Consider the following 27,887-nt stretch of genomic DNA (forward strand, 5'->3'; position numbering starts at 1 on the left):
TTTTATTATGTTTAGTCAGTAACAAATTTATGTAAATTTTATTTATTTATTTATTTATTTTTCAGAATTCCTGTATGTTTTTTTTTTTTTTGGCCTAGCTGCTCTGCTGGCAGGATCTTAGTTCCCCAACCAGGGATTGAACCCAGGCCCTTGACAGTGAGAGCATGGAGTCCTAACCACTGGACCACCAGGGAATTACCCTTACCTAAATTTTAAAAAGAAAATAGTGACCATGCTTTGAATTTTTTTAAAAAATGCCTTTATTTTATTTTTAAAAGAATTCCTTAGGTAGGTTAAGCATCTCTCCATTTTAGGATTAGAGAAAATAAGGATATCAAATATCCTGCCTAGTGCCTTGGAGATAGTCAGTTTTTCTTTTCTGATATCTTACCTGTGAATAGACAAGTAATAGAATTTAAAAAATACTAACATGATCCACTAACGCTGTACAATTTTGGTGCTAACATTATAACTTCACAGTGGGAAGAACTTGAAAAGATTTTACAAATTGACCCTTTTACTTACAAGTTTTTCAGCTGATAATATTATGATATAATTCTGTCAGTAATATTACCTTTGATTTCATTGGGTTTTCGTCATTACTGTATAATTTGAGAGCATTACTAATGATAGGAAAGGTATATATATATACACATAATATATGATTCTTATACATTTAAGTTTCTGCTTTCTTTTCAGGTATGACAGCAGTTATCTGTACTTACCCTCTTGATATGGTTAGAGTACGCCTAGCATTCCAGGTGAAAGGCGAACACACTTATACGGGAATTATTCATGCATTCAAAACAATTTATGCAAAGGTATTTCATTTTTACTTTTCTTGTCTATAACATGTCCTTTTATATTTAGGCAAATGTTTTGAATGTCATTGTTTTGAATAGTTATTGTTTTACTTATAATTACTGATACTAATCGTAATTGTGAAAACACATCTGTGTTTCAGTGTGGGTCCAGAATAATTTTTCCTGTATAATGTATGCTTTTGTTCTTTTGCATTTGTCATAATGAGCCCAGTGTAATTTCACTTCTAATTTTTCTTCACTCAAAAGGAAGGTGGTTTCCTTGGATTTTACAGAGGCTTGATGCCTACTATATTAGGAATGGCTCCATATGCAGGTATGTTTTAAATTTGGCAAAATCTTGGTTTTTCATTTTCTTGTAGGAATGATTTTAAAGTTTAGCATTTTATATTTAAGCCCCTAATCTGTCCAGAATTACTTTTTTTCCTCCCTAAAGATAGTCATTGATTAATTTCTCTTTTCCCCAGTGATCTGTAGTGCTACTTCTTAAAACAATAATAGAATGCAGTTTTATAGTAAGTCTTTATATTTGGTAGGACAAGTCCCTTGCTCCTTTTTTTCAGGAATGTAAGGACTGTAGATATTTTGCTATTCCATGTGCATTTTAGAATCATTTTTTGATGTTGCACAAAAATCCTTGTTGGAATTCTGAATGAAATTGCATACAGATCTTGGACATTTTTGTTAGATATATTCATAGACACCTTATAAGTTTTGTTGTGTCTTTTAGGAAATTACATTTTCAGTTTATTGCTTGATTTAATTTTTATATGATTTTATAGCTAGCCATTATTCTACTTGTTGATATGATAGCCAGCTACCATGTTACTTGTAAATGCTTTGGATTTTCTGTGTGGACCATTACATCCTGTGCAAATAACATCATTTTTCTTACTTCTGTTCAAATCCTTATTTGTCTATTTATTTTTTTCTTATCTTACTGTACCAGCTAAGGACCTACAGTGCAGCAGTCAGTAAAAGTGATGATACTTGGCATTTTGGCTCGTTACTGATTTTATAAATTTATTTATTTTATTTATTTATTTTTGGCTGCGTGTGGATTTCTCTAGTTGTGGTGAGCAGGGGCTACTCTTCGTTGCGGTGCGTGGGCTTCTCATTGTGGTGGCTACTCTTGTTACAGAGCATGGGCTGTAGGCGCACGAGCTTCAGTAGTTGAGGCTCGCGGGCTCTAGAGCGCAGGCTCAGTAGTTGTGGCGTACGGGCTTAGTGGCTCCGCGGCATGTGGGATCTTCCCGGACCGGAGCTCGAACCCGTGTCCCCTGCATTGGCAGGCAGACCCTTAACCACTGCGCCACTAGAGAAGCCCAACATTTTTTTTTTTATATATATATTCTTTTCCATTGTGGTTTATCATAGGATATTGAATCTAGTTCCCTGTGCTAGACAGTAGGACCTTGTTTATCCATTCTATATATAAAAGCTTACATCTGCTCACCCCAACCTCCCACTCCATCCCTCCCCCAGCCCCCTCCCCCTTGGCGACCACCAGTCTGTTCTCTATGTCCATGATTCTGTTTCTGTTTCATAGATAGGTTCATTTGTGTCATATTTTAGATTCCACATATAAGTGATATGGTATTTGTCTTACCATTATGAAACTTTCTTAATATCATCTAGTATATTGTCATTGTTCAAATTCCCCCCATTCATAATTTTTTTTTGCCCAGATCCAAGTTAATATTTGCCTGGGATATCTTTTTTCATCCTTTCATTTTCTACTTTGTCATGTTTTTGTTTTAGGTATTTATTTTGTAATCATTATATATATATAGCTGGGTATTTCTTTAATCTGGTCAGTAAAATCTTTTAATTGCCGGTTAGTATACTTAATGGTTATTGTGATTATTGATACATTTGGACTTGTTTCTTTACCTTGCTATTGATTTCCACTTGTTTTTCCTTTTTTTATTCTTTTTAATAAATTTATTTGTTTTATTTATTTATTTTTGGCTGCATTGGGCCTTCATTGCTACACGCAGGCTTTCTCTAGTTGGGGCAAGCGGGGGCTACTCTTCCTTGCAGTGTGCAGGCTTCTCATTGTGGTGGCTTCTGTTGTTGCGGAGCACGGGCTCTAGGCGCACGGGCTTCAGTAGTTGTGGCTCGTGGGCTCAGTAGTTGTGGTGCACGGGCTTAGCTGCTCTGCATCATGTGGGATCTTCCAGGACCAGGGCTCGAACCCGTGTCCCCTGCATTGGCAGGTGGATCCTTAACCACTGCGCCACCAGGGAAGCCCTGTTTTTCTTTTTACATTTCTTTTTATTCCTTTCTTATCTTGTTTGCTTATTTTTCTGAATCCTTACCCCCCCCAAATATTTTATAAATATATAAGTTTATTTGCTTCCTCCTATGCTTGATGGTCTTTATTTAGTTAGTTTGTTGTTTGTTTTATTTCTTGTGGCTTTTTTTGAGTGGTCTTTAATTATGAGTCCATTACTTGATTTTAACCTCTGAGTTTCTGACCCAGTGATTTCATCTTCTGTAGGCCCAATGGCAGGATCTGTCTCAATGGCTTGGCTGCTATTGCCATCAAAATGTAGAGTCACTCCACCTTTCTCATGGGCCACAATTCCCAAGTGGGCCCCATATTATATTTTTGGAAGGTGGTGCTGCTAGGGATTCTTGGAAACCTTCTCTTCCTTTTTGTAAGCCCAGCAATGGATATAGTTGTTCTGCAATGACAAAGTTCCTCAGAATACCTAGACTGCCATTATGCTGGAATCAGAACTCTTTAGTTTTTTTACTATATTTTTTTCTCTTTCTAATTGTTTTTGTTTGTTTTTAGTTTTGTTTTTGAAATACATTTTTTACAGTTATAGTATGTATATAATTTTGTTTCTTAATTTTTTCCCATTTCCCAAATGGTTTTCAAATTTCTGAATACTATTCACATTTTTATTAATTGTGTCATATTTCAGTGAATACCATTCTGCATAATTAAGGTATTTCTATTTTTTTTCTACTTGTGTTTAATTTGCTATGAATTTCCTTGTTGTGAGCTTTTCCCGTGGTTAAGATTTCTGTATTTGAGTCTATAGAATAGATTTCCCATATATAAAAGTGTATGGGGACTTCCCTGGTGGCGCAGTGGTTGGGAATTCGCCTGCCAATGCAGGGGACATGGGTTCGAGCCCTGCTCTGGGAGGATCCCACATGCTGTGGAGCAGCTAAGCCCGTGCGCCACAACTACTGAGCCTGTGCTTTAGAGCCCGCGAGCCACTACTTAGCCCACGTACCACAACTGCTGGGGCCCGCGTGCCTAGAGCCCGTGCTCCGCAACAGGAGAAGCCACCGCAATGAGAAGCCTGCGCACCACGACAAAGAGTAGCCCCCACTTGCTGCATCTAGAGAAGGCCCGCACGCAACGACGAAGACCCAATGCAACCAAAAATAAATAAATAAAAATAAAATTAAAAATTAAAAAATAAAAACCACTTCTTTAAAAAAAAAGTTTATGAATATTCTAAAGTTGTATAGCATCATTATAAAATACTATAAGATCATAAGAATTTTATATAAAGAATAAATGCATATATTGAGGTGTTATCCTAGACTGAATTTTTGTTAGTGCTTATTTGTTTTTAAGAATCAAGTATCTTTTTCAATATGTTTTTAAAATTCAGTAGATATCAAGATGTCTTGAGTAATGTTTAGTTGATAGGTATACTTGAGTTCTGTTAATTTTTTTAATGTATGATTTTAATCCTTTTATTATAAAATCGTGTAAATATTCAGCCAGCACCAACTGCACATTATCAATAACTTAATTCAATATTCATTAGATTCCATGTGTCTGGTGAGTCTCTCATTGTCATAACTCTTCCTCGAAGACAACATTAGACACTGAATTGAAATAACAATGCTTTATCACTTTTGAATTTCTTGCCTCTACCTTACATTATCACCATCATTGTTATTGTAAATATGTCACGTTTACTTAAGATTACTAATCATTAATTTAACTTTTACTTATGTAAAACCTTGGAAAACTGTTCAATTCTATTCATGTATAAGGTGGCATTATACTCAACTACTACCTTTATTCAGTGAACTGAACATTATGTTAGTGTGTGAAAAACCAATGTATAATTTTTTATAGGTGGTAATTTTGTTATCTTTAGGTTATTTGTAAGCATCACTTAAATCTTTTTATCTTAGATTAAGCCAAACATTGGAAATCAGGAAATGCATAGTTAGTCCCTTGAGTTAATTGGTTATTATGTAAGAATGGTGTCTTCTCACAGCTCACATTCTGTTAAGCATCGTGGTGAATTTATATTTTGTTTTTCAGGTGTTTCATTTTTTACTTTTGGTACCTTAAAGAGTGTTGGGCTTTCCCATGCTCCTACCCTTCTTGGCAGACCTTCATCAGACAATCCTAATGTCTTAGTTTTGAAAACTCACATAAACTTACTTTGTGGTGGTGTTGCTGGAGCAATAGCACAGACAATATCGTAAGTTTCTTCATCAACTTAATTAAGTCAAATTACATTTATCCAATACTGATTTTTAGCATTGGTTAGTTGTCTTATTTTTTCTAATAGATTATTAAAACACAGGATCCCTTGCAAAATATAAATATGAATTTAATACGTTTTTTCCAACGTGCCTGCACTTTAAGCATATTATAAATAACTTCGTGCCAAATTGACCAAATTAGTTTGAACCTACTCAGTTTCTGTGGATTTTAAAAGAAAGAAAGGAAAAAGAAAGCTAGAAAGAAACACTATAGTTTTCATCCATATTTCCTCATGAATTTGCCTGTATGAGTTTTCTGAAATTTGAGCCATTTAGTGTGTGTGTGTGTGTGTGTGTGTGTATGTGTGTAGGTACAACTTCTCTTGCACTAAATCTTGAAAACCTACTTTGTGCCAGTCAGTATGCTAGGCATTGGGAGTTTCACTGAAGGAAAAACAAAAGTATCGCCTCAAGAAGCCTATACTCTTTTTTTTTTTTTGGCTGCCTTGGGTCTTCGTTGCTGCGCGCAGGCTTTCTCTAGTTGCAGCGAGTCGGGGCTACTCTTTGTTGTGGTGCGGGGGCTTCTCATTGTGGTCGCTTCTCTTGTTGCGGAGCACAGGCACTAGGCTTGCAGGCTTCAGTAGTTGTGGCACACGGGCTTAGTTGCTCTGCGGCATGTGGGATCTTCCCAGACCAGGGCTCGAACCCGTGTCCCCGCATTGGCAGGCGGATTCTCAACCACTGTGCCACCAGGGAAGTCCCAAGAAGCCTATACTCTTATTAAGACAGTAGCAATGCAAGGGAGTTTTATATTAATATAAGTGTATTAGGGACATAGATAAATTAGGTGGAAAGTGTAATTGGAAAGTTGGCTTTAGAGAATTTCTGTAGACCAAGAGAGATTGGATAGATGAGATTAAAAAAAGGCTGGAATACTAAGAAGCAGGAACTTTTCAGGAACAGGAAGAAGGGAAGCTCTCTGTGACTGAGGAGTATCCTGAAAAACAGGAAGACAACAGGAAATAGTAGTGTCACAAAGGCTCAAAAAAGAGTATCCAATGGAAAAAGAAAATTCAAAGTAAGATAAGTAATGAAAAGTAAGGTATTCATCGGATTTCACAATGAAGGATTACTTTTGTGAAGACAGATTCAGTATACTTGTGTGTGGGAGCAGATCATACTAGACTGAAAGTAAAGGAAAAAAGGTGTAGGGACTTCCCTGGTGGTCCAGTGCCTAAGACTCCGTGCTCCCAATGCAGGGGGCCCGGGTTCAATCCCTAGTCTGGGAACTAGATCCCACATGCCGCAACTAAGAGTTCGCATGCTGCAACTAAAGATTCCGAATGCCACAACTAAAAGATCCCGCATGCGGCAACAGTGATCCCGCATGCCACAACTAAGATCTGACACAGCCAAATAAATCAATAAATATTAAAAAAAAAAAAAAAGGTGCGTAGTTTACTTTTAGAAACATGGCTGCGGAACCTTGTTCATTTGCAGAGACATGATCACCTCTAGCTATTCAGATTCTCTTCTTGGTTTTACTGCCCCTTTATTATTTACTTCCAATTTAGATCTTTAAAATCTGTCTTCTCTTTTCCACTTACTTCATAAGCTATATTCTACACCCACTGACTCTTTTTTGTTTTTAATATTTATTTATTTATTTGGCTGTGCTGGGTCTTAGTTGCGGCACACGGGATCTTTGGTGCTGCATGTGGGATCTTTAGTTGTGACATGCGAACTCTTAGTTGCGGCAACTTTCCCTTTTCAGGTATCTCGCTGATTCATGTCTTCCTCCTCCTACCTATCTGTGATGATTTTTTTAAGGCCTAGCCAGACTTTGGGCCTCTGCTCTTCCCGTAAACATCCAGAATAGCTGACCTATCTTTATGGTTTCAGTGGTCACCTCTGTACAGATAACTAATTCTATTTAAATCTTCATTGCTCATTCTCATTACTTCTCTAGCAAGCTCTTGGATGTTTCTACCTGGACTTCTGTCCTCAGTTCAAGCTCTGTAATTCATATACTGCTTTCCTGTCTTCTTTTTCGTGTCTGTCCTCGGCCCCCAACTTTCCTATTTGTTACTGATCACCATTAATCTTCTAGTCCTGATAATACCTTGAGATCATTTTTCACATTGTACATATCCAAATATTTTTGTCATTTTTTTGCTTAAAAACATTACCTAGAATGTTATTTTCTTTCTTTCCCATTGTTATTTCCCTAGTTCTGATCCTTGTACTTTGTCTTCTTTCTTTCTCTTTATTAATCAATTCCTTCCACCCAGACACATCTTTTCCTGCTTGGAAACTGAATCCTTCAGGTTGGGGTTTTGGTCCCTTTATTCCCCATAAAGTTTTTTCCTCTCTCTACCTCCCATTAAAAGATAATTCAGGACTTCCCTGGTGGCGCAGTGGTTAAGAATCCGCCTGCCAATGCAGGGGACACGGGTTCGAGCCCTGGTCCGGGAAGATCCCACATGCCGCGGAGCAGCTAAGCCCGTGCGCCACAACTACTGAGCCCACGTGCCACAGCTACTGAAGCCCACGCGCCTAGAGCCCATGCTCCACAACAAGAGAAGCCACCACAATGAGAAGCACGTGTACCACAACGAAGAGTAGCCCCCACTCGCTGCAACTAGAGAAAGCCCGCGTGCAGCAACGAAGACCCAACACAGCCAAAAATAAATAAATAAATTTTTAAAAAATTTGAAAAAAGATAATTCATGGAGGGGAATTCCCTGGTGGTCCAGTGGTTAGGACCCCGCACTTTCACTGCAGGGGGCATGTGTTGGATCCTTGGTTGGGGAGATAAGATCCTGCAAGCCGTGAGGCAGGGCCAAAAAAAAAAAAAAGGTAATTCATGGAGATGCTGCTTAGATGCATAGAGCTCTTCATCTATTAGTAATGTTATTTCTTAAGCTGTTTGGTTGGTACATGGGTGGCTTTTTTATTATAATTATTTCATAGTAAATTTAAATGTATATAAAAGTATATAATTATTTTCATCATATCACTTATGTATATATTATATATATGTATGTATATATACATATGTGTGTATGTATATATATATATGTATAAACGAGAGCTTTGAATAGGGAAGTAGAAAGAAGCTTTATGACATGGAAAATGTCTCTAAGACTCAATTTTCTTATCTTAATATTGAGATAACAGTACCTACTTCACACAATTGTTGTAAAGATGGAATGAGATAATGTACATAAATTGCTTAGCACAGGACCTAACATAAGCAGTCAACATTAGCCCCAAAAAAGTAATTAAAAAAAAATCACCTGGGGTCCCATCCCCAAGAGATTACTTTTGTATATTTCATTTTAGGCAATCTTTAAAATTTTTTTTAAATTGAGGTATAATTAACGTACAATATTATATTAGTTTCTGGTATATAACATAATGATTTGATATTTGTATATATGGTAAAATGATCATGACAATAAGTCTAGTTAACATTCGTCACCATACATAGTTGCAGAATCAGGCAATCTTGTCACATAGAATTTTCTCTATCCTCTAAATGCAATTATCTGTATTGTTAATTTTAGCCCTTAAGGAGAATTTTTTGTTGGCCTACTGTATACAGGGGCACTTGCTGAATACTCTTAGGGTAGTGGTTCTTAACTGGGGTGGTTTCGCCTCTAGTGGACGTTTATTAATGTCTGGAGACATTTTTGGTTGTTACAACTGGGGGTGTGCTACTGGCATCTAGTGGGTAGAAGCCAGGGATTTACCTAAACACCCTACAATGCCCAGGACAGCTCCCACAACTAAGAATTATCCAACCCAAAATGGCAATAGTGCCAAAGTTAAGAAACCCTGTCTTAGGGTTACAACAATGGAAAGCACCCCGTCTATTTCCTCAGGAAGCAGCATTTAATTTGGTTTGGGGGAATAAATAGAACTTGATATTGGGTGATGAAAGAGAAGAATCATTTAACCCAAGGGAACCACTTAGGCAAAGGCAAGGAGACCTCTGTATTGTTATTTGATTTTATTCATATGCCTACATCCTGACTCCCAGATTAGACAAAACAGTAAGAGAATAGGAGCACATTATTTCCTAGCATACATAGGGCTTTGTATTCAAAAATTGATGAGTAGAAAACTAAAAATCATTTTTAAGGCCTTCTTTTTCTTCTTTTAGCTACCCATTTGATGTAACACGTCGGCGAATGCAGTTAGGAACTGTTCTTCCAGAATTTGAAAAGTGCCTGTAAGTTCTTCATTTGTCATTGTTCAATTTCTTTAGGAAATGTAATGTGTATAGTAAGTAGGGAGATAGGACTGTGATCTCACTAGTAGTCTAGAGCTTTCATTTTATCTCCCGTAGTATTCTTTGGTAAACTGAATTTAATCAGGTCCTAATCCTCCTATTAAAATTTTCATTTTAGGGAATTCCCTGGTGGTCCAGTGGTTAGGACTCGGTGCTTTCAGTGTGGGGGCCAGGGTTCAATCCCTGATCAGGGAACTAAGATCCCACAAGCCTTGCAGCCAAAAAAAAAAAGCAAATTTAATTTTAGAGCAGCTCTGTTAAATAGAAATATGATGTGAGCCACATATGTAATTTAAAATTTTCTGGTAACCTAACCACATAAAAAAAGTATAAAAAGAAACAGATGAAATTGTTTTAAAATATTTTATTTAAACCAATATATTTAAAATTTATCACGTCAATATTTCAGTATTTTATATCCTTTTAAAAAAAATACTAAGTGTTTGAAATCCAGGATGTATCTTACACTCACAGCACATCTCAATTTTGGACTTGCCACATTTCATCTACTCAGTAGCCACATGTGGCTAGTGGCTACCACTATTGCATAGCCCAGCTCTAGAGTTTTCTATAATCTGTAGAGATTTCGAATCATTCTGTTTGATTGGTGATGTGTTGTTCCTCAGGGGAAGAGCAGAATGTTTATTCAGGACCATGAATTGCCTTCATTCACCCAAAAGATTTTTTGAATATTTCAGTCTACATTGCATATTGAAAGAGAAAGACAAAGCCCAAAATGTTGGTTTGAAAGGAAAGAACACTGAAACAAGAAAGTCTTTATTGATGAAATCTGAAAGGTAGTCCTTCAAGCTTTAGTTCTATAACCATCTGCTCATTGTAGCATAGAACGTGAGCAGAAACTTGAGAGTTTAAAGGACAACTGCTCATATATCCTTTAAAAAGACTACATCAATATTTCAAATATTATTATGAAATAGTGTTGCTAGTAAATGTCACAGACGTAATGCAAACAAAATATATTGTATTAATGAGCCCCGGAATCCTATGCATAATGCTTGTACTTGTTTGGAATGAATTGCTCTTTTATTATGAATTTTTAGCTTGGTTTTTTTTTTAATTAATTTTTGGCTGCGTTGGCTCTTTGTTACTGTACACGGGCTTTCTCTAGTTGTGGCGAGCAGGGGCTACTCTTCGTTGCAGTGCGCGGGCTTCTCATTGCGAAGCATGGGCTCTAAGTGCGTGGGCTTCAGTAGTTGTGGCTCTCGGGCTCTAGAGCACAGGCTCAGTAGTTGTGGCACACGGGCTTAGTTGTTCCGCGGCATGTGGTATCTTCCGGACCAGGGATCGAACCTGTGTCCCCAGCATTGGCAGGCGGATTCTTAACCACTGTGCCACCAGGGAAGTCCTTTAGCTTGTTTTAACACTTGCCTTCCAAAAGCTACTCAAGATAGCATTTTTAGCTTCTTTTAAAAATGCTATTATGGATCCTGAAATTGTCTCTTCGTGACTGGGCATAAAGGTGTCATCATTTAACCATTCTCTTTCAGTACCATGCGGGAGACTATGAAGTATGTCTATGGACACCATGGAATTCGAAAAGGATTATATCGTGGTTTATCTCTTAATTACATTCGCTGCGTTCCTTCTCAGGCAGTGGCTTTTACAACATATGAACTTATGAAGCAGTTTTTTCACCTCAATTAAAAAATATCGTTATTTCTTTTCCTTAATAAACTCTCAGAGGGAAACATAAAATGTTAATTTAATTTGGGGAGAACATTACTTGAAGGGGGATATTTACCCTGTCACAGGAACCACTGGTATTTTAGTACTTGGTTTTTCTATTCATCACAAATCAAAAGTGCTTACTATACTTTTTATGCCAGAAGTTATATCTTAGAACATTGCAAAAAAATCCTAAGCTGATGCTGGCTAATCAGTAAGGTTATTTGAAACCATTTTAAAGTGTTATTTGGATAGAACTGACTTAAAATGGGATTCAAAAGGTTGCCATTAGTTTTATCATGCTATTCCAAGCTTTTAATTGTAATCATGATTTTCAAAGACTCTAATGTTGGTTGCTGTTATTGTTATTATTATTATTAACAGTCTTGGTTATATTGCAGCAGAATGATGAGAGCTGAAATTTTAAGTTATATAAAACATAGGTTAGAAGCCAGCATTGAAGTATTATTCTTAATATTTCCCTTCTCATAATTCTGCTCCACTCGATAAAAGGACACTTTTTCTCTTCATTTTTTGATAAATATTGTATTCAAAAAGTAACCATGTAGAGACTCATCAGTAAGTCAAGAATTTTCAGGTATTGCTCAAATGTTATTATCAGTTTCTGAGTGATTTAAATGTGTTTTTAAAAGTCAATGTATTTCCCAAAGGCAGTAATAGTAAATACTGAATATCTTTGCTCTCAAAACAAGTTAGCATTATAGATTTGTTTTTGTTAGATGATTTGATGTATACTAGAAAATTTATTTAAGTGGACTGTGAAATATCCATTAATATAGATGTGAATGTCAAAGAATGTTTCCAAGATATTATGTTATGACACAGCAACTAGTTCTTCCACGTAAAATAATTTTAGTGCAATATAAACTTAAGTAGAAATGTAAAACATGATCTGAATTGCTATCATTTATATTAAAATGGTTTAAAATGTAAGAATTCCAGTTATTATGTTTAGAGTAGTTTTTATGTTTTATTATAAGCATGACAAAAATGGGAGGGGAACAGTTAATAGTTCTGTCCTCAGAAACAGCAATTTGTAGAATTGATGTGATTTTTAAGACATTAGAAAACTAAATTGAAAGTGTTATTTCTGCTTCAATTTTTATTTTTTTGCATAAAAGATTTCTTGTCATAACTTGGTAAAAATTATATGAACTGGTTTCATTTTCAAAGTCTTTATTTTAAAATAAATGTGTATCTTTGTATGATTTATAAGTGTACCCACAGGTAAAAATACATGTGTTCCTAAAACTATTTTGTATATTTTCATTTCTTGGCTACACTGTAGCTAAATACTGCTATCAAATCTCGAGATAATTTAAATGTATAAAATAAGTATCTCAGTTATGTTATCAATAAAAGAGGACTGCAAATATTTTTTTAAATAAAAATTTGCGTTCTATGTTACAGAATACATAGGTTATTAAAAATAAATTTTATTCATATTTCAACAATTATTCCTCTCTTTTAACTATTTACATTATTGAAGCACAAATATTAAACATAATGGAAGAATACTTAAAATAATGACAGTATTTTTATCTGATTTATTTCAGATTGATAACGCAAAGTGAATCTTGACAGATTATCTTCCATTTGAATATTGACTGTTTATGTTTTGATCTCCATTGTAATACTTTCCTTGCCTTTTATTGGGTACAGCCCTCTGATCTATAGAATGGGGCAGTGATTTTGTTTAGGGATTGATGAGTGAGGTACCATTCCTAGCTGTTAATGGTGGCCTGTATGGAGATGGAAAGGTTAGTGGGTATATATAATAATATCTTACAACATTTTCCCCCAGATTACTCAACATCCATTTATGCAGCACCCATTGTGTGCCACGGATTATATCAGCATTATGGGGGCATACCTTGAGAGGTCTGTTAACTGTTCTTGCAGTCTGATTTGGATTCCCAATAGCATCTATCACTGGGTATTTCTCTAACAGGGTATGTACCATACTTTTTGGTTACTGCATGTTTACTTGTCCTCCCAATTGGTTCTTTCATGGGCAGAGTCATACCTTCATCCTCTTTAAGGAGAACAGGGTATGGCATCATAATAGTTGCTCAGTGATGTTTATTGATGGGCAGAAGGAAGGTTTGGTCCCTGTTTTTGGAGAAAATGTTCTAGTAGAGAGAAATGAGGCACAAATAGTTCAGGGAAAGAGCAATTTAGAAAGAAAGTTATTTGTTTTTTCTTCACAGAAATGTCTTGTTGCTAATTTGAGCCAGGATGAATGGCAAATAATAATACCTAAATTATATGAGTATGCGTTGCCTTGCAGAGTGGGCCAATGATATCTGACATACTTGTATAGCAACTGTATGCTTAAACACTTACATCAATTCTTTGAATATTAGACATTGTTACAAACTAGAAATCAATGACAAATAATAAGTCATGTATATTTCCTGAGGATTTACTATGTTCCATTCCTTATTTTAAGCACTTTTGATGCCTTAACTCTATAACAGTACTATAAGATAGGCACTGTTAAATGTTCCTTTTTTACAGTTGGGATAATTGAGACCCAGGGATATCAAGTAACTTGCCCAGGTTCACACAATAAGTGGTGGATCTAAGCCCAGTGTGAATGAAGCTCCCTGAGTGAGGGAGTAGCAATAAATAGGTTGGAGAAGTAGACAAAGGGCAGATCAATGTATTTAGGGCTCTATAGGATATAGTAATGATTTTGTCTTTTATTCTAAATGCAATGGGAAGCCTTGAAGGTTTTCAGTAGGGGAATAAAATTGCCTGATTATATTTTTACAAAGATCACTCTGCTTTATCAACATATGCACTTAAAACAGAAATCAGGGAATTCCCTGGTGGTCCAGTGGTTGACTCTGTGCTTCCAATGCAGGGGGTGTGGGTTCGATCCCCGGCTGGGGAACTAAGATCCCACATGCCGGCGCAGCCAAAACAAACAAACAAACAAAACAAAAAAATAAAAAACAACAACAGAAATCAACAAAATTAAAAACAGACAATAGAGAAAATAACAAACCCCAAAATTGGTGTTTGGAAGAGATCAACAAAATTGGTAAGCCCCTTAGCTAGACTGATAACTAAAAAGGAACATAAATTACCAATATCAAGAATGGGGAATTCCCTGGTGGTCCAGTGGTTAGGACTCCACGCTTTCACTGCCGAAGGCCCGGGTTCAATCCCTGGTTGGGGAACTAAGATCCCACAAGCCATGCGGCGTGGCCAAAAAAAAAATAATGAAAAAGATGACATTACTATGGATCCTATGGATATTAAAAAGATAATACGGGATTTCTAAATAACTCTTTGCTAAGGAATTTGACGACTTAGATGAAATGGACAGAGGCTTTGAAAATCACAACCAAAACTGATGTAGGTGAAACAAAATCTGCATAACCAATTAAAGAAACTGAATTTATCAAAAATCCTTCCACAAAGAAAACTCCAGGCTCAGATTGTGAATTTTTTTTTTTCTGTTGGACATGTAAGAAAGAAATGATTTTATACAAACTTTCAGAAATTAGAAGACAGCACTTTTATGATGCCACTATAACCTTGATGCCCAAACCTGACCAAGTTGTTACAGAAAAATAAAATTATCAACCAGTATCCTTCAGGAACAAAGATAGAAAAATCTTTAACAGCATATTAGCAAATCAAATCCAGCAATACGTAAAAAGTTTATTGTATCATGACGAAATTGGGTTTATCCTAGGAACGCCAAGTTGTTTCACAATCTTAAGTCAATAGTGTAATTTCCTGTACTCACAGAATAAAGGGGAAAAACACATGATTCTTCAATAGATGCAGAAAAAGCACTTGGCAAAATTCAAAATTGATACATTATAAAAATTAATCACATCAGGGATAATATGATTAATCACATTAATCACATTCCTCAATCTGATAGAGCATTTTGTCAGATTAATTTTCCAACCGTACATCTCATCTCACATGTTCTTCTCGTGTCATTGACACTCATCCCATCAAGAGGTAGAGACCATTCCCTCCCCTTACACCTGGTTGAGTGGGCTTGTGTCTACGGTGGAAGTGATGCTGTGTTACTTCTGAAGTTACGTCGTAAAGCTGAAACAGCTTCCATCTGGTCTTTTGGAATGCTCGCTCTTGGAATCCTCACAACATGCTGTGAGGAAGCCAGGCAGCCCCTGTAGAGAAACAGCCAGCCTCCACTTGCCAGCCATTTGAGTAAGCCATCCTCAAAGTGGATCCTCCAGCTTCCAGCTGATGCTTCATGGACAGAGAAAAGCTTTCCTCACAGAGCCCTGCCCAAAATGAAAATTCATAAGCCAAAAAAATGACCGTTGGGGACTTCCCTGGCGGTCCAGTGGTTAGGGCTCCTCGCTTCCACTGCAGGGGGCGCAGGTTTGATCACTGGTTCGGGAACTAAGATCCCACATGCCACAAAAATAAATAAATTAATTAATTAAAAAAAGATTGTTGTTTAAAGACACTAAGTTTTGGAGGTTTGTTTTTGTTTTTTACATAGATTAGATAACCATAGCAAATATTCATGAAAAACCTACAGCTAGCATCATATTTAATAGTGAAATATTGAACGCCTTCCCCCTAAGATCAGTAGAAGGCAAGGATGCCCAGTGTCAGAACTTCTATTTAACCAGTGAACTTAAGAAAGAAAGTGAAATAAAAAGCATAAAGATCAGAAAGGAAGAAGTAAAACTGCCTCTATTTGTAGATGACATGATTATTTACATAGAAAGTCTTAATGAATCTACAAAACAACTACTGGCAAAGTCTCAGGATATAAGGTAAATTTTATTTATCTTATCTTTTTGGCCACACCACGCACCATGTGGGATCTTAGTTCCCTGACTAGGGATCAAACCTGTGCCCCCTGCATTGGAAGCGTGGCATCTTAACCACTGGACCACCAGGAAAGTCCTAAGGTAAACTTTAAAGATTGTATTTTTATATAGTAGCAGGAAGCAATTGAAAAACAATTTCATTTAAAATAGCATCAAAAAATATACTTAGGGCTTCCCTGGTGCCGCAGTGGTTAAGAATCCGCCTGCCAATGCAGGGGACACGGGTTCGAGCCCTGGTCCGGGAAGATCCCACATGCCGCGGAGCAACTAAGCCCGTGTGCCACAACTACTGAGCCTGTGCTCTAGAGCCCGTGAGCCACAACTACTGCAGCCCGCGTGCCTAAAGCCCGTGCTCCGTAACAAGAGAAGCCACCACAATGAGAAGCCCGCGCACCACAACGAAGAGTAGCCCCCCTCGCCACAACAAGAGAAAGCCCACGTGCAGCAACGAAGACCCAACGCAGCCAAAAAATAAGTAAATAAAATAAATAAATTTTTAAAAAACTTATAAAAAAATGTATATACTTAAATTTAACAAAATCTATGCAAGAGCTTTACACTGACAATTACAAAATGTTGCTGAGAGACATTAAAGAAAATCCATATAAATGGAGAGATAAACCAGGTTAATGCATTAGAAGTCTCTATATTTTAAAGAAATCAATACTTCTCAAATTGATTTTTAGGTCTAATGTAATCTCAATCATAATTTCAACAGGCTCTTTGTAGAAATTCACAACCTGATTCTAAAATTTATATAGAAATGTGAAGGACCTAGAATACCCAAAGCAGTCTTTAAAAAGAACAAAGACATACAGTACCTGTCTGTATGACTTACTATAAAGATGTAGTAATCATGATAATGTGATACTGGCATAAGGAGTCACAAACATCAAAAGAACAGAATAGAGAGCCAGAAATGGACCTATACTTATATAGTCATTTGATTTTTTTTAACTAGGTGCCAAAGCAATCCCATGGGGGAAGGGTAGTCTTTTCTACAGGTGCTACTGGAAAAACTGGATATGCACATGGTTGGGGGGACGGGGAGGGGGGAACACGACTCATTCTCCACCTCATACCACACACAAAAATTAATTTTAGATGGATCATAAACCTAAATGAAAAAACAATAAACTTCAAGAAGAAAACAAAGGAGAATATCTCTACTTCCTAGGGGTCGGCAAGGATTCCACAGGTCACAGAAAGCGAAAAGCATAGAAGAAAAATGGGTAAATTAGACTTCATAAGGATTACAACTTACGCATATCTAAAGATCTTGTTACCAAACCAAACTTGGGTCTGCTCACCACTGCAGTAAAGCTACTGACACTGGGTTGTGATGAAGGAAAGTGCAGCATTTACTGTAAGGCACCAATACAAGAAGGATGGAGGGCTCATGCTCTGAAAACCCCAAACTCCCCGAAGGGTTTCAGCAAAGCATTTTTAAAGGCCTGGTGAGGGGGTGGGGTTGCAGGGTATGTGATCAGCTTGTGAGGTAACAGGGCGGTGTCACAGGGGTTAACATCATCAATCAGGCTCCAGCAGGCCTGGGGGCTATGTGCTCATGATCATCAAGTAGTTAACACCTTCCAGGGAGTTCCCTGGTGGTCTAGTGGTTAGGATGCCGGGCTTTCCCTACTGTGGCCCAGGTTCAATCCCTGGTCGGGGAACTGAGATCCCACAAGCTGCATGGTGCGGCCAAAAAACAAAACAAACATCTTCCATTTGGTGGGGGGTTTTCACATCTATAGAACTACTCAGGAAATGTGTATCAGATACTATTATCTAGGGACTTCAGAGAGGAGCTAAAGCAGAGGATATGGGGAAGGCCCCATAGTGTCCTGCTGGGTTACAATCTTGTTAAGAAGATGAATAGGCAAGCCACAGATGGGGAGAAAATACTCACAAAACCTATCTGACAAGTCTTTTATTAAGAATTATGTAAAGAATTCCTGGGGAATTCCCTGTGGTCCAGTGGTTAAGACTTTGAGCTCTCACTGCTGAGGTCCTGAGTTCAATCCCTGGTCAGGGACTTAAGATCCCACGCCGTTTGGCACAGCCGAAAAAGAAAAAAATTTTTTTTGTAACTCAATAATAAAAGGACAATGCAGTTAAGAAAAAAATGGGCAAAGGATTTTTTAAAAAGATTTATTTATTATTATTATTTTAAATTTTATTTTATTTATTTATTTTTGGCTGCATTAGGTCATTGTTGCTGTGCTCGGGCTTTCTCTAGTTGCTGCGAGCGGGGGCTACTGTTCATTGCGGTGCACGGGCTTCTCATTGTGGTGGCTTCTCCTGTTGCGGAGCACGGGCTCCAGGCGCGTGGGCTTCAGCAGTTGTGGCTCACGGGCTCTAGAGCGCAGGCTCAGTAGTTGTGGCACACGGGCTTAGTTGCTCCACGGCATGTGGGATCTTCCCGGACCAGGGCTGGAATCCGTGTCCCCTGCATTGGCAGGTGGATTCTCAATCACTGCGCCACCAGGGAAGCCCTATTTATTATTTATTTTATTTATTTTTGGCTGCGTCGGGTCTTAGTTGCGGCATGCAGGATCTTCGTTGAGGCACGCGGGATCTTTCCTTGTGGCACGCGGGCTCTTCGTTGTGGTGCTGTGGCTTCTCCCTAGTTGTGGCGTGTGGGTTTTCTCTCTCTAGTTGTGGTGCGGGCTCTAGGGCGCGTGGGCTCTGTAGTTTGCGGCACGTGGGCTCTAGTTGAGGTGCGCGAGCTCAGTAGTTGCAGCGCGTGGGCTTAGTTGCCCCGCGGCATGTGGGATCTTAGTTCCCTAACCGGGAATCAAACCCGCATCCCCTGCATTGCAAGGCGGATTCTTCACCACTGGACCACCAGGGAAGTCCCTGGACAAAGGATCTGAACAGACATTTACAAAGGAGGATATACAAATGACTGAGCACATGATAAAGTAATCTCATTAGTGATGGGGATGTGCAAATTAAGACTGAAAAGACTGATAGCATCAAATATTGTCAAGTATATGCAGAAACTGGAATTCTGAAACATCGTTGGTGATAGTGTAAAATGTTACAACCACTTGCATAAAGGTCTGGCAGTTTCTTATGTTAAACCTAAATATAAACCTACCCATGGCCCAGAAATATCACCCCAAGGTATTTACTCAAGAGAAACAGAAGCACACATCCATGAAAAAATGTATACAAGAATATTTGTAGCCACTTTATTCAAGATAGCAAAATACTGTAAGTAATCTAGGTGTTTGTCAACTGGAGACTGACCAAGTAGAGTACTATTCAGCAATAAAAAGGAACAAACTACTGGTTTATGTAACAAAATGGATGAATCTCAAAAACATTATACTGAGTGAAAGAAGCCAGATACAAAATAGTACATACCATGTGGTTTTCATTATATGAAGTTGTAGAATAGACAAATCAGATCTCTGGTGAAAAAAAATCAGGTTAGTGGTTGGGTTTCCAGTAGGGATGGATGTGGGAATTGCCTGGGAAGGGGTATGAGAGAACTTTCTGGGGGTGATGATAACATTCTGTATCTTAATAAGGATTGGTGTCAAACACGTTTGTCAAAATTCATCAAATGGTACACACAAGATTTGTGCATTTCATTTTATGTAAATTCTACGATTCACATATGAAATTTACATAAAACATTTAAAGTACCACAGACAAAATATTGAACTCTAGCTAATGATGTGCATGCTAAAGTGTTCAGGGGTGAAATGCACTGATGTCTGCTATTTTGAAATGCATTTAAAAAGAAAAACTTGAATTCATGGATGGATAGAGGGATGGATAGATAGATATACATTGTGATAATGAATGATAACATTTGCTAAAGATAGCAAATGTTAATTGTAAAATTTAGGTGATAGGTATATGGTGTTCATGATATAATTCTTTTAACTTTTCTGTACATTTGAAAGTTTTTATGATAAAATATTAGGAAAGGGAAAAGAATAAATTGCAGGGAGACAAGAATGGAAGCACATGTGAGAGATAATGATTAGGTAGTGGCAGTGGAGATGGAAAGGAACGAAGAGATTTAAGATAGTTTTAGAGGCAGAATCTACGGGTCTGCCTATGGATTGGATGTGGGTAGTAACAGAAAGGAATCAAGGATGATTTCTGGGTTTCTGGCCTTATCTGCTGGGTGGTTAGTGCTATTACTGAGAAGAATAATAGGTTTTTGGGGGAAATATAAAGTTCTATTTCAGGGAATTCCCTGGCAGTCCAGTGGTTAGGCCTCTGCGCTTCCACTGCAGGCGGCCTGGGTTTGGGGAACTAAGATCCCCGCAAGCCTCGTGGCCAAAAAAAAATTTTTTTTTCCATTTTGGCCATGTTAAAGAAGTTTCCCCCTCCCCCCCAAGTATAGATGTCAAGCAGGCAGTTGGACTCTTGAATTTGGAGGAAAAGCCTTGCCTGTAAAAATGAATTTGAGAATTGGCAGGATAGACATGGTATTTAAAGCCATGAAAATGTATGAAATAACCTAGGGAGCTAGTAGACAAATAAAATTTTCAGAACTAGATTCTGAGGACTTTCAACATTTAGAGATTGGGCAGAAAAATGAAGAGACAGTAAAGGAGATTGAGGAGTGCCTGCGATGTTGGAGGAAAACCAGTTGATTGTGGCATCACAGGTACAAAATCTGTATCTACTACAGGCAAGGATTTTCCATTCTTTTTTTCCCAGGAAGTTGCTCATAACTTCTTCATAATTTTATATGAATAAACATGAATGTGAAAGATAACTTTTGATAACGATTATTTTTAATTTGGGTCAAACCCTTAGGAAGTGATCATTATTTTTTACACATTTCTGTATTTAAAAAAATATTTATTTATTTATTTATTTTGCCTGCTCCAGGTCTTAGTTGCTGCATGCGGCATCTTCGTTGCTGCATGTTTAGTTGCGGCATGAGGACTTCTTAGTTGTGGCCTGCAGGTGGGATCTAGTTCCCCCACCAGGGATCAAACCTGGGCCCCCTGCATTGGGAGCTCAGAGTCTTACCCACTGGACCACCAGGGAGGTCCCACATTTCTGTATATTTTAAATATTCTGTAGCATATTATTTTTAAAGGTGGTTTTTAATATTCTGTGTATGTAAAAAAATTGATTTTTAATTCAAGAAACTAAAAGCAAAAGGAAAGTGAATAGGAGTTGAAATTGGATATAGCTTTGAAAAAAATTCTTTAAAGAAGTTTTCCTCAGGAGGGTGGCCAAGAGAGAAAAGGTTCCATCAAGGTAACATCATTTCAAGATGAGAGATACTGGGACACATTACAAGCCAGGGAGCGATCCAATAATGAGGGCCAGACTGATGACAGTAGAGAATGAGGGAATAACAGAAGAAGCAATGCCCTTGAGAATGCAAGAGGCCTTGGGATCCCAAGTAGAAGTAGAGGGATTGCCCGTTGATAGGAGGAACGCTTTGTCCACTGCTGAAAAAAGTGGCAAGAGGTTATAAAACGGGGAGGAGATATTAGTGGTTTTGTAGATTTAGTCGTGGCATGATGAGGAAGTTCTTTTCTGACAGCTTCCATTTTCTCAGTTGAGCCAGAAAAAAAGGAGAGGTTGTTTTCCAAAGAGTGAAAAATTCCAGAAGCTAACAAGGGACGCCTTGGTTTGGGCAACTGCAGTTTTGTTCATACTAAGTGCTGTGTCGGACATGGGTCGGCGTGTCGAGAGAGAGGGAAGGAGGGGAAGGGGGAGGGGGAGAGACAGAAACAGAGAGAGACAGACGAGCCGGAGCATTTAGTCTGGGCCAGATTACGAAGACTCCCTGTTTTCCAAACCCCAAGGCAAAGGAGCAAAAGCTCCTTACGCGCAGGGCGCGGGAGGGACTGCCCGCGCAGGTCACTTGGGATCTCGGCTGGTCGGCGCATGCGCGCGGCGCCACGCGGCCTCGCGCTCCTTTTTCCCGCCGGTGTGTAGCTCCAGGTTCCCCTGATCTTACCTGGCGGCAGTTTGAGGTCTCTGTGCTCGGGATGGAGCAGGTGGACGAACTGGAGCTGCTAATGGAGAAGAGTTTCGGAGATAAGGCTGCGCCGCCGGCGGAGCTGTGAGCGGAGCGGGGGAAGGGTCTGGGAACAAAGCGGGAGATTTGAAAAGAAGGGAGCGGGAGAGGCCGCACCCGCGCCTCCGCGGACCGGGGCTGGGGCAGAGTGACCGGGCTCAGGTCCCGGGGCGCCCGACGAGCCTCCGGAGCTGAGATCTGTTTCCCAGGGTTCTCTTTGGGGCCAAGCCCGGGCCAGAGCTTGAATACTCTCCCTCACCCAGCAGTTCATTCTTAACCTTGATATCACCACTTTCCTGAATTTGGGGAGTCCTAGCCACCTTAAATGTCTTGTAAAAGGAAATTGCAACTGCTAGATGCTTTTCTTGATGTTTAATTGGAGAAAGTTATCCCAGGGAGAAATCTGTACCCTCAGAGCGACTTAAATGGTCGGGGAAATTGACCCGCAAGCATAGTGTAGAATTGTCAGTAGTAATGATATTGAGGCTAATTATTGTTGACGGATCTTTGCGCTTTGAGTTTTGATCAGCAGTACCTTTTGGGAGATCCTTAAAGCGTCCCAGCTGACCTTGGGAAATTCACGGCCTGAGGCTACGTGGGGTAGCTGAATGAGGAATATAACCTAGGTGGGTTACAAAGGTTGGGTGACAAAGACAGTTTTAGGGTAAAGTTTTAGGGTAATAACTGGAGAGATGATGACTTTGGACTGTCACTGATAAAGACTGCAGTCAAACTGGAAAGATTTAAGAGGGACTTAATGTTTTCTAGAGGAGAGATTAGAGTATTTTGCAGTTTTCAGGCGGCTAGGATCAGTGGATAAAAGAATTGTGAAATCGACTTGCCCATTATAAATAAGAAATTTCTGAGTTACTCTATGAAGGAATGGTTAAGGTGACAGGTATTAATCTTGCTTTCTCTACAAAGCATAGGCTAGTTGATCCCCAATGAGGTTTTATAGAATGATTTCCTGCATTAAATAGTAGGTTGGACTAGGTGATTTCTAAGTACTCTCCTAATTGAAAGATTAATATAATAATGAAGCTCACAGTAGGACTTCCAGCAAACCACCCACACTATATTTTTCCATAACAAACATCTTTTATTTACAAAAGGATAGTGTCCTAGACATTTCCTTTCACTTGTACTTTGGGAGGTTTGCACCAGTGGTAGGAATTTATTGTCTAATATTTTTCAATTTACCATTCGTCCTCATAATCATAGATGTCCCAGAGAGCTCCTCATAGAGCTTATATTTGGAAAAATCCATATCATAAGCATGTTTTAAATGGCATTGCTTCTGGGAAGTTTTTATAATAGGAATTCTGCTATGCCCTTGCTCTCTCTCTCTTTACCTCTTTTAGCCAATGGTCTTGTGATAAGCTTTCCGGAAGAAACAAACCTAGAAAACTAGAAGGTTGGTTTGTAGATAAAAGAGATTGGATGGCTTCTTATTTCATGCTTGTGCTACAGTAGTTTTGTATGTGTATGCTTTAGATTTCAGAAGAAGAAGGTGGAAGCTTCCTTTTCTAAAACAGTTCTGAGCCGAGGATTGGATAACCGGTACCTGGTATTAGCAGTCAATATTGTACAGAATGAAGAAGGAAACCATGAAAAGCACCTAATCATCACTGCTTCGCAGTCGCTAGAATATAAAGAACTGTGTATCCTTAGGAATGACTGGTAATTTTTGTGTGACTTTGGGCGTTGATCTGGCAGAGTCTTAAGGGTGCCGTCTTACAAACTATCACATGGGCTTGTGTGGCTGTTGCAATAATTTAATTGTTAATAAAGAGAGTAGATATGAACCTGAATTAATTCTGCATAAAGATTGTGCCTATTACACCAGCATCTCAAGTCCCTTATTCCAAAACTTGATTTTTATTGTCATTTGAAAATCAAGTACAAGGGGATTTATTAAATCACTACTTCCTATTTCCCAGTGCTTTCTGGGACTGCAGCTTAAAACTCATTTAGTTCTCACTAAGAGGAAAACTAATCACAGCATAAGAACATCCTTAGACTCTAGCTGTTGCTTTTCAAGCAGTGTGTGGTATGTGAGGGGTGAAGGGGAGATGCAGAGAAGGTGGAAGTCTAACTTTGTCTAGGCTGCAAGTTGGATGGTTTGTACTAGATAAATATGATTTTGTTCTTGGTACATTGTGTTTGGCTTCATGCCTCAAGGCTTATAGAAGCTGTAGGTATAAGTCTTAAGAATGAGAGAATTATTATTAGAACAACCTCATCCATAATTGAAGCTATACACTGTTAATAATTTGATAGCTTTTGCAGTAGATGATGCAAGACCCAGAAATTTAGAAATATTTATTTCTTTACATAAGATATCCAGTTATTTGTTTATTTTTTTTATTTGGCTGCGCCGGGTCTTAGTTGCGGCACGCGGGATCTTCGTTGCCGTGTGCGGGCTCTTAGTTGCGGCATGTGGGCTCTTAGTTGTGGCATGCGGGATCTAGTTCCCTGACCAGGAATCGAACCCGGGCCCCCTGCATTGGGAGCACGGAGTCTTAACCACTGGTCCACCAGGGAAGTCCCTCCAGTTATTTTTGAAGCCTCCTTAATATGTTTAAATGTAGGAATCTAAACTATGTATACTTTAATTTTGCTTTATTTTTAGGTGCTCTGTACCAGTAGAGCCAGGGGACGTCATTCATTTGGAGGGAGACTGCATATCCGATACTTGGATAATAGATGAAGATTTTGGATATTTGATTCTGTATCCAGACATGCTGATTTCTGGCACAAGCATAGCCAGTAGTATCCGATGCATGAGAAGAGCTGTCCTGAGTGAAACATTTAAGGTGAACAATATTAACAGCCAGTGTTTCCACAGGGTCTTAAGAGTTTACAGAGCACTTTTACACTCTTACTTAATCCTCCCAACAATCCTGTGAAGTAGATGGTATTAATCAGCTGCATTTTACTGATGGGGAAAATCAGGAAGTTAAGTGACTTGCCCAAAGTTACTGTAGCTAGTAAGTGGCAGTGTTGGGATTCAAGGCCAGGTGCCCTAAGATCCTTTGAATCTTATTCAACGTTTTGTAAAATAATTAATTCTAATAATAATATAATTAATTTAAGTGATAAAAATTTTAATTTAATGTATCTGGGCATTTCCAAACTTGGCTTCATGTGATTCCCAGTGAACTAAAAGTAAATGTGAGAGTCTCTTTTAAAAACATTATTATGGAAAGTTTCAAACATACGCAAAGAGATGATTATAATAAACTCCCATGTACCCATTTTGCTGTTCCCAGACATTGTATTATTTTGCAACTAAATGAAAGCTGAGGATTTAAAAAAATATATAAACACAGTATCTTTATCATACACAATAAAATGAACAGTAATTCCTTAAATTAATCTAATAGTTTTATCTCTAATGTCTTTTATCAAATTTTTTTTTATTCAGTTCATTTGTTAGCGTCAGTATCCAAACAATATTATGTTTGGTTGATATGTCTCATAGTTTCTTTTAATCTATATTCTGCCTTACACCCACTCCCTTTGTTTCAGTGCCATTTCTTTTTTATTTTTTGGTTGCACTGCACGGCTTGTGGGATCTTAGTTCTCTGACCAGGGATTGAACCCAGGCCCTCAGCAGTGAGAGCACGGAGTCCTAACCACTGGACCGCCAGGGAATTCCCAATGCCATTTATTTTTGAAGAACTTGAGTTTTATTTGTTAAGTTTCCTCTTCTTCCCAGGGTATTCTTTTAATTATACAATTAGTCTCTATGTACGTAGAAAACCAAAAAATACAGCTAAGGGCTTCCCTGGTGGCGCAGTGGTTAGGAATCTGCCTGCGAATGCAGGGGACAAGGGTTCAGGCCCTGGGCCGGGAGGATCCCACATGCCGTGGAGCAACTAAGCCTGTGTGCTACAACTACTGAGCCTGCACTCTAGAGCCCTTGAGCCACAACTACTGAGTCTGCACGCCACGACTACTGAAGCCCGCGCGCCTAGAGCCTGTGCTCTGCAACAAGAGAAGCCACCGCAATGAGAAGCCTGCACACCGCAATGAAGAGTAGCCCCCGCTCGCTGCAACTAGAGAAATCCCGTGCATAGCAATGAAGACCCAATGCAGCCAGAAAAAAAAAAAAAAAAAAAAATAAATGCAGCTAAGCAAGAAGAGTAAAAGAAGGAAAAATACCTAAGTAGATTTAGATTACCTAAGATTTAGATTACCTAAACTTAGATTACCTAAAACTATTTCTAATAGTCTTATCACTTATTTATAGTTTTTTTTAAAAAATCAGCTTTTTTCTTCAATTGTGGGGATACTATTAACTTCTCTTTTAACCACATATTATAAAGCAGACCTGAATATTAATATTTTAAAAACCTTATTTTGAAATAATTTTAGACTCACATAGAACTTACAAAAAAAGTACAGAGAGTTCCCTGTAAATTAATTTTTTAAATTCCTGATGGGTGTTTGGTGGACTTTTCCTTGTTTTTTGATAGTTTCAAGGGGACGGTCCAGGCTAATAAAAGAGTTAATTGAAAACTACTGTTTCTTTTTGAGTGGCGAGAGTTTGTCAAAAATCTCTGCTGGGGACTTCCCTGGTGGCACAGTGGTTAAGAATCCACCTGCCAATGCAAGGGACATGGGTTCGAGCCCTGGTCTGGGTGGATCCCACATGCTGCGGAGCAACTAAGCCCGTGCGTCACAACTACTGAACCTGCGCTCTAGAGCCTGCGAGCCACAGCTCCTGAAGCCTGTGCACCTAGAGCCCATGCTCTGCAACAAGAGAAACCCCCTCAATAAGGAGCACACGTACCGCAACGAAGAACAGCCCCCGCTCGCAGCAACTAGAGAAAGCCCACGCGCAGCAACGAAGACCCAACACAGCCAAAAATAAATAAATTAATTAATTAATTTAAAAAAGTAAATTAAAAAAAAAAATCTCTGCTGTAGAGAATTCCCTGGCGGTCCAGTGGTTAGGACTCAGCGCTTTAACTGCCAGGGCCTCTGTTCAGTCCCTGGTTGGGGAACTAAGATCCCACAGGTGTGTGGGGCAGCCAAAAAAAAAAAACTCTGCTGTAAGTTTGTTTCATGTTTGAGTATTTTACTCACATGACTTTATGATCTATGTGTTTATTGACTTTGCTATGTGGGTTCATTATAAAGTGAAATTAGAGATGAATATGTTAAATATTTGAGACTGCATTGAACTTTTTCATATAAGTTATTTTAATTTTTTTCAAAATGGAAATATACTGATTTGAAAAAAATAACTTGTAAAATAATTCAGGTAATTCTAAATTGAAGAAAGTGAACGTTATCTATAATTTCACTCGCCAGAAAAAAAAGTTGTTTCATATTTTGGCATTTGTCTCACCAGTGTACTTTGGCTATGGTGGTTCAATATGTTAGGTAATAAATGTACGATCACATCTGTTGATACATTGTGAAATAAGATGTTTGTATGATTTTTGTTTTTTTTTTGGTAGAGCTCTGATCCAGCCACACGCCAAATGCTGATTGGTACGGTTCTCCATGAAGTATTTCAAAAAGCAATAAGTGACAGTTTTGCCCCAGAAAAGCTACAAGAACTTGCTTTTCAAACTGTTCAGGAAATAAGGCATCTGAAGGAAATGTAAGTAGTTACGAGAGGAACTATAGATACAGTTTTGTTATATAACTTCTTTCCTAGCATCTATAAGGTATTTGGCTATTAGACTATTAAATATAAATCAGTATAATACTAGAATGCA

General features: G+C 38.3%; 1 protein-coding gene across 2 annotated transcripts in view; it reads left to right on the forward strand.

The window, feature by feature from the left end:
• LOC133096167 (DNA replication ATP-dependent helicase/nuclease DNA2) overlaps positions 1 to 27,887 on the forward strand; it is an 89,115-nt gene that overhangs the window by 20,039 nt on the left and 41,189 nt on the right. Inside the window, exons 5-11 of one of the 2 annotated variants that reach the window (XM_061197652.1) lie at positions 700 to 821; positions 1,071 to 1,137; positions 5,131 to 5,293; positions 9,466 to 9,534; positions 23,647 to 23,832; positions 24,785 to 24,968; positions 27,624 to 27,769. In XM_061197652.1, coding sequence (XP_061053635.1) covers positions 700 to 821; positions 1,071 to 1,137; positions 5,131 to 5,293; positions 9,466 to 9,534; positions 23,647 to 23,832; positions 24,785 to 24,968; positions 27,624 to 27,769 — 937 coding nt within the window. Of the gene's footprint in view, positions 1 to 699; positions 822 to 1,070; positions 1,138 to 5,130; positions 5,294 to 9,465; positions 9,535 to 11,074; positions 11,181 to 23,646; positions 23,833 to 24,784; positions 24,969 to 27,623; positions 27,770 to 27,887 lie in introns of those variants that run through there. The other variant, XM_061197661.1, reaches the window with a different exon arrangement.

The sequence above is a fragment of the Eubalaena glacialis genome, chromosome 1 (genome assembly GCF_028564815.1).
Source record: "Eubalaena glacialis isolate mEubGla1 chromosome 1, mEubGla1.1.hap2.+ XY, whole genome shotgun sequence".
NCBI classification, from domain to species: Eukaryota; Metazoa; Chordata; class Mammalia; order Artiodactyla; family Balaenidae; genus Eubalaena; species Eubalaena glacialis.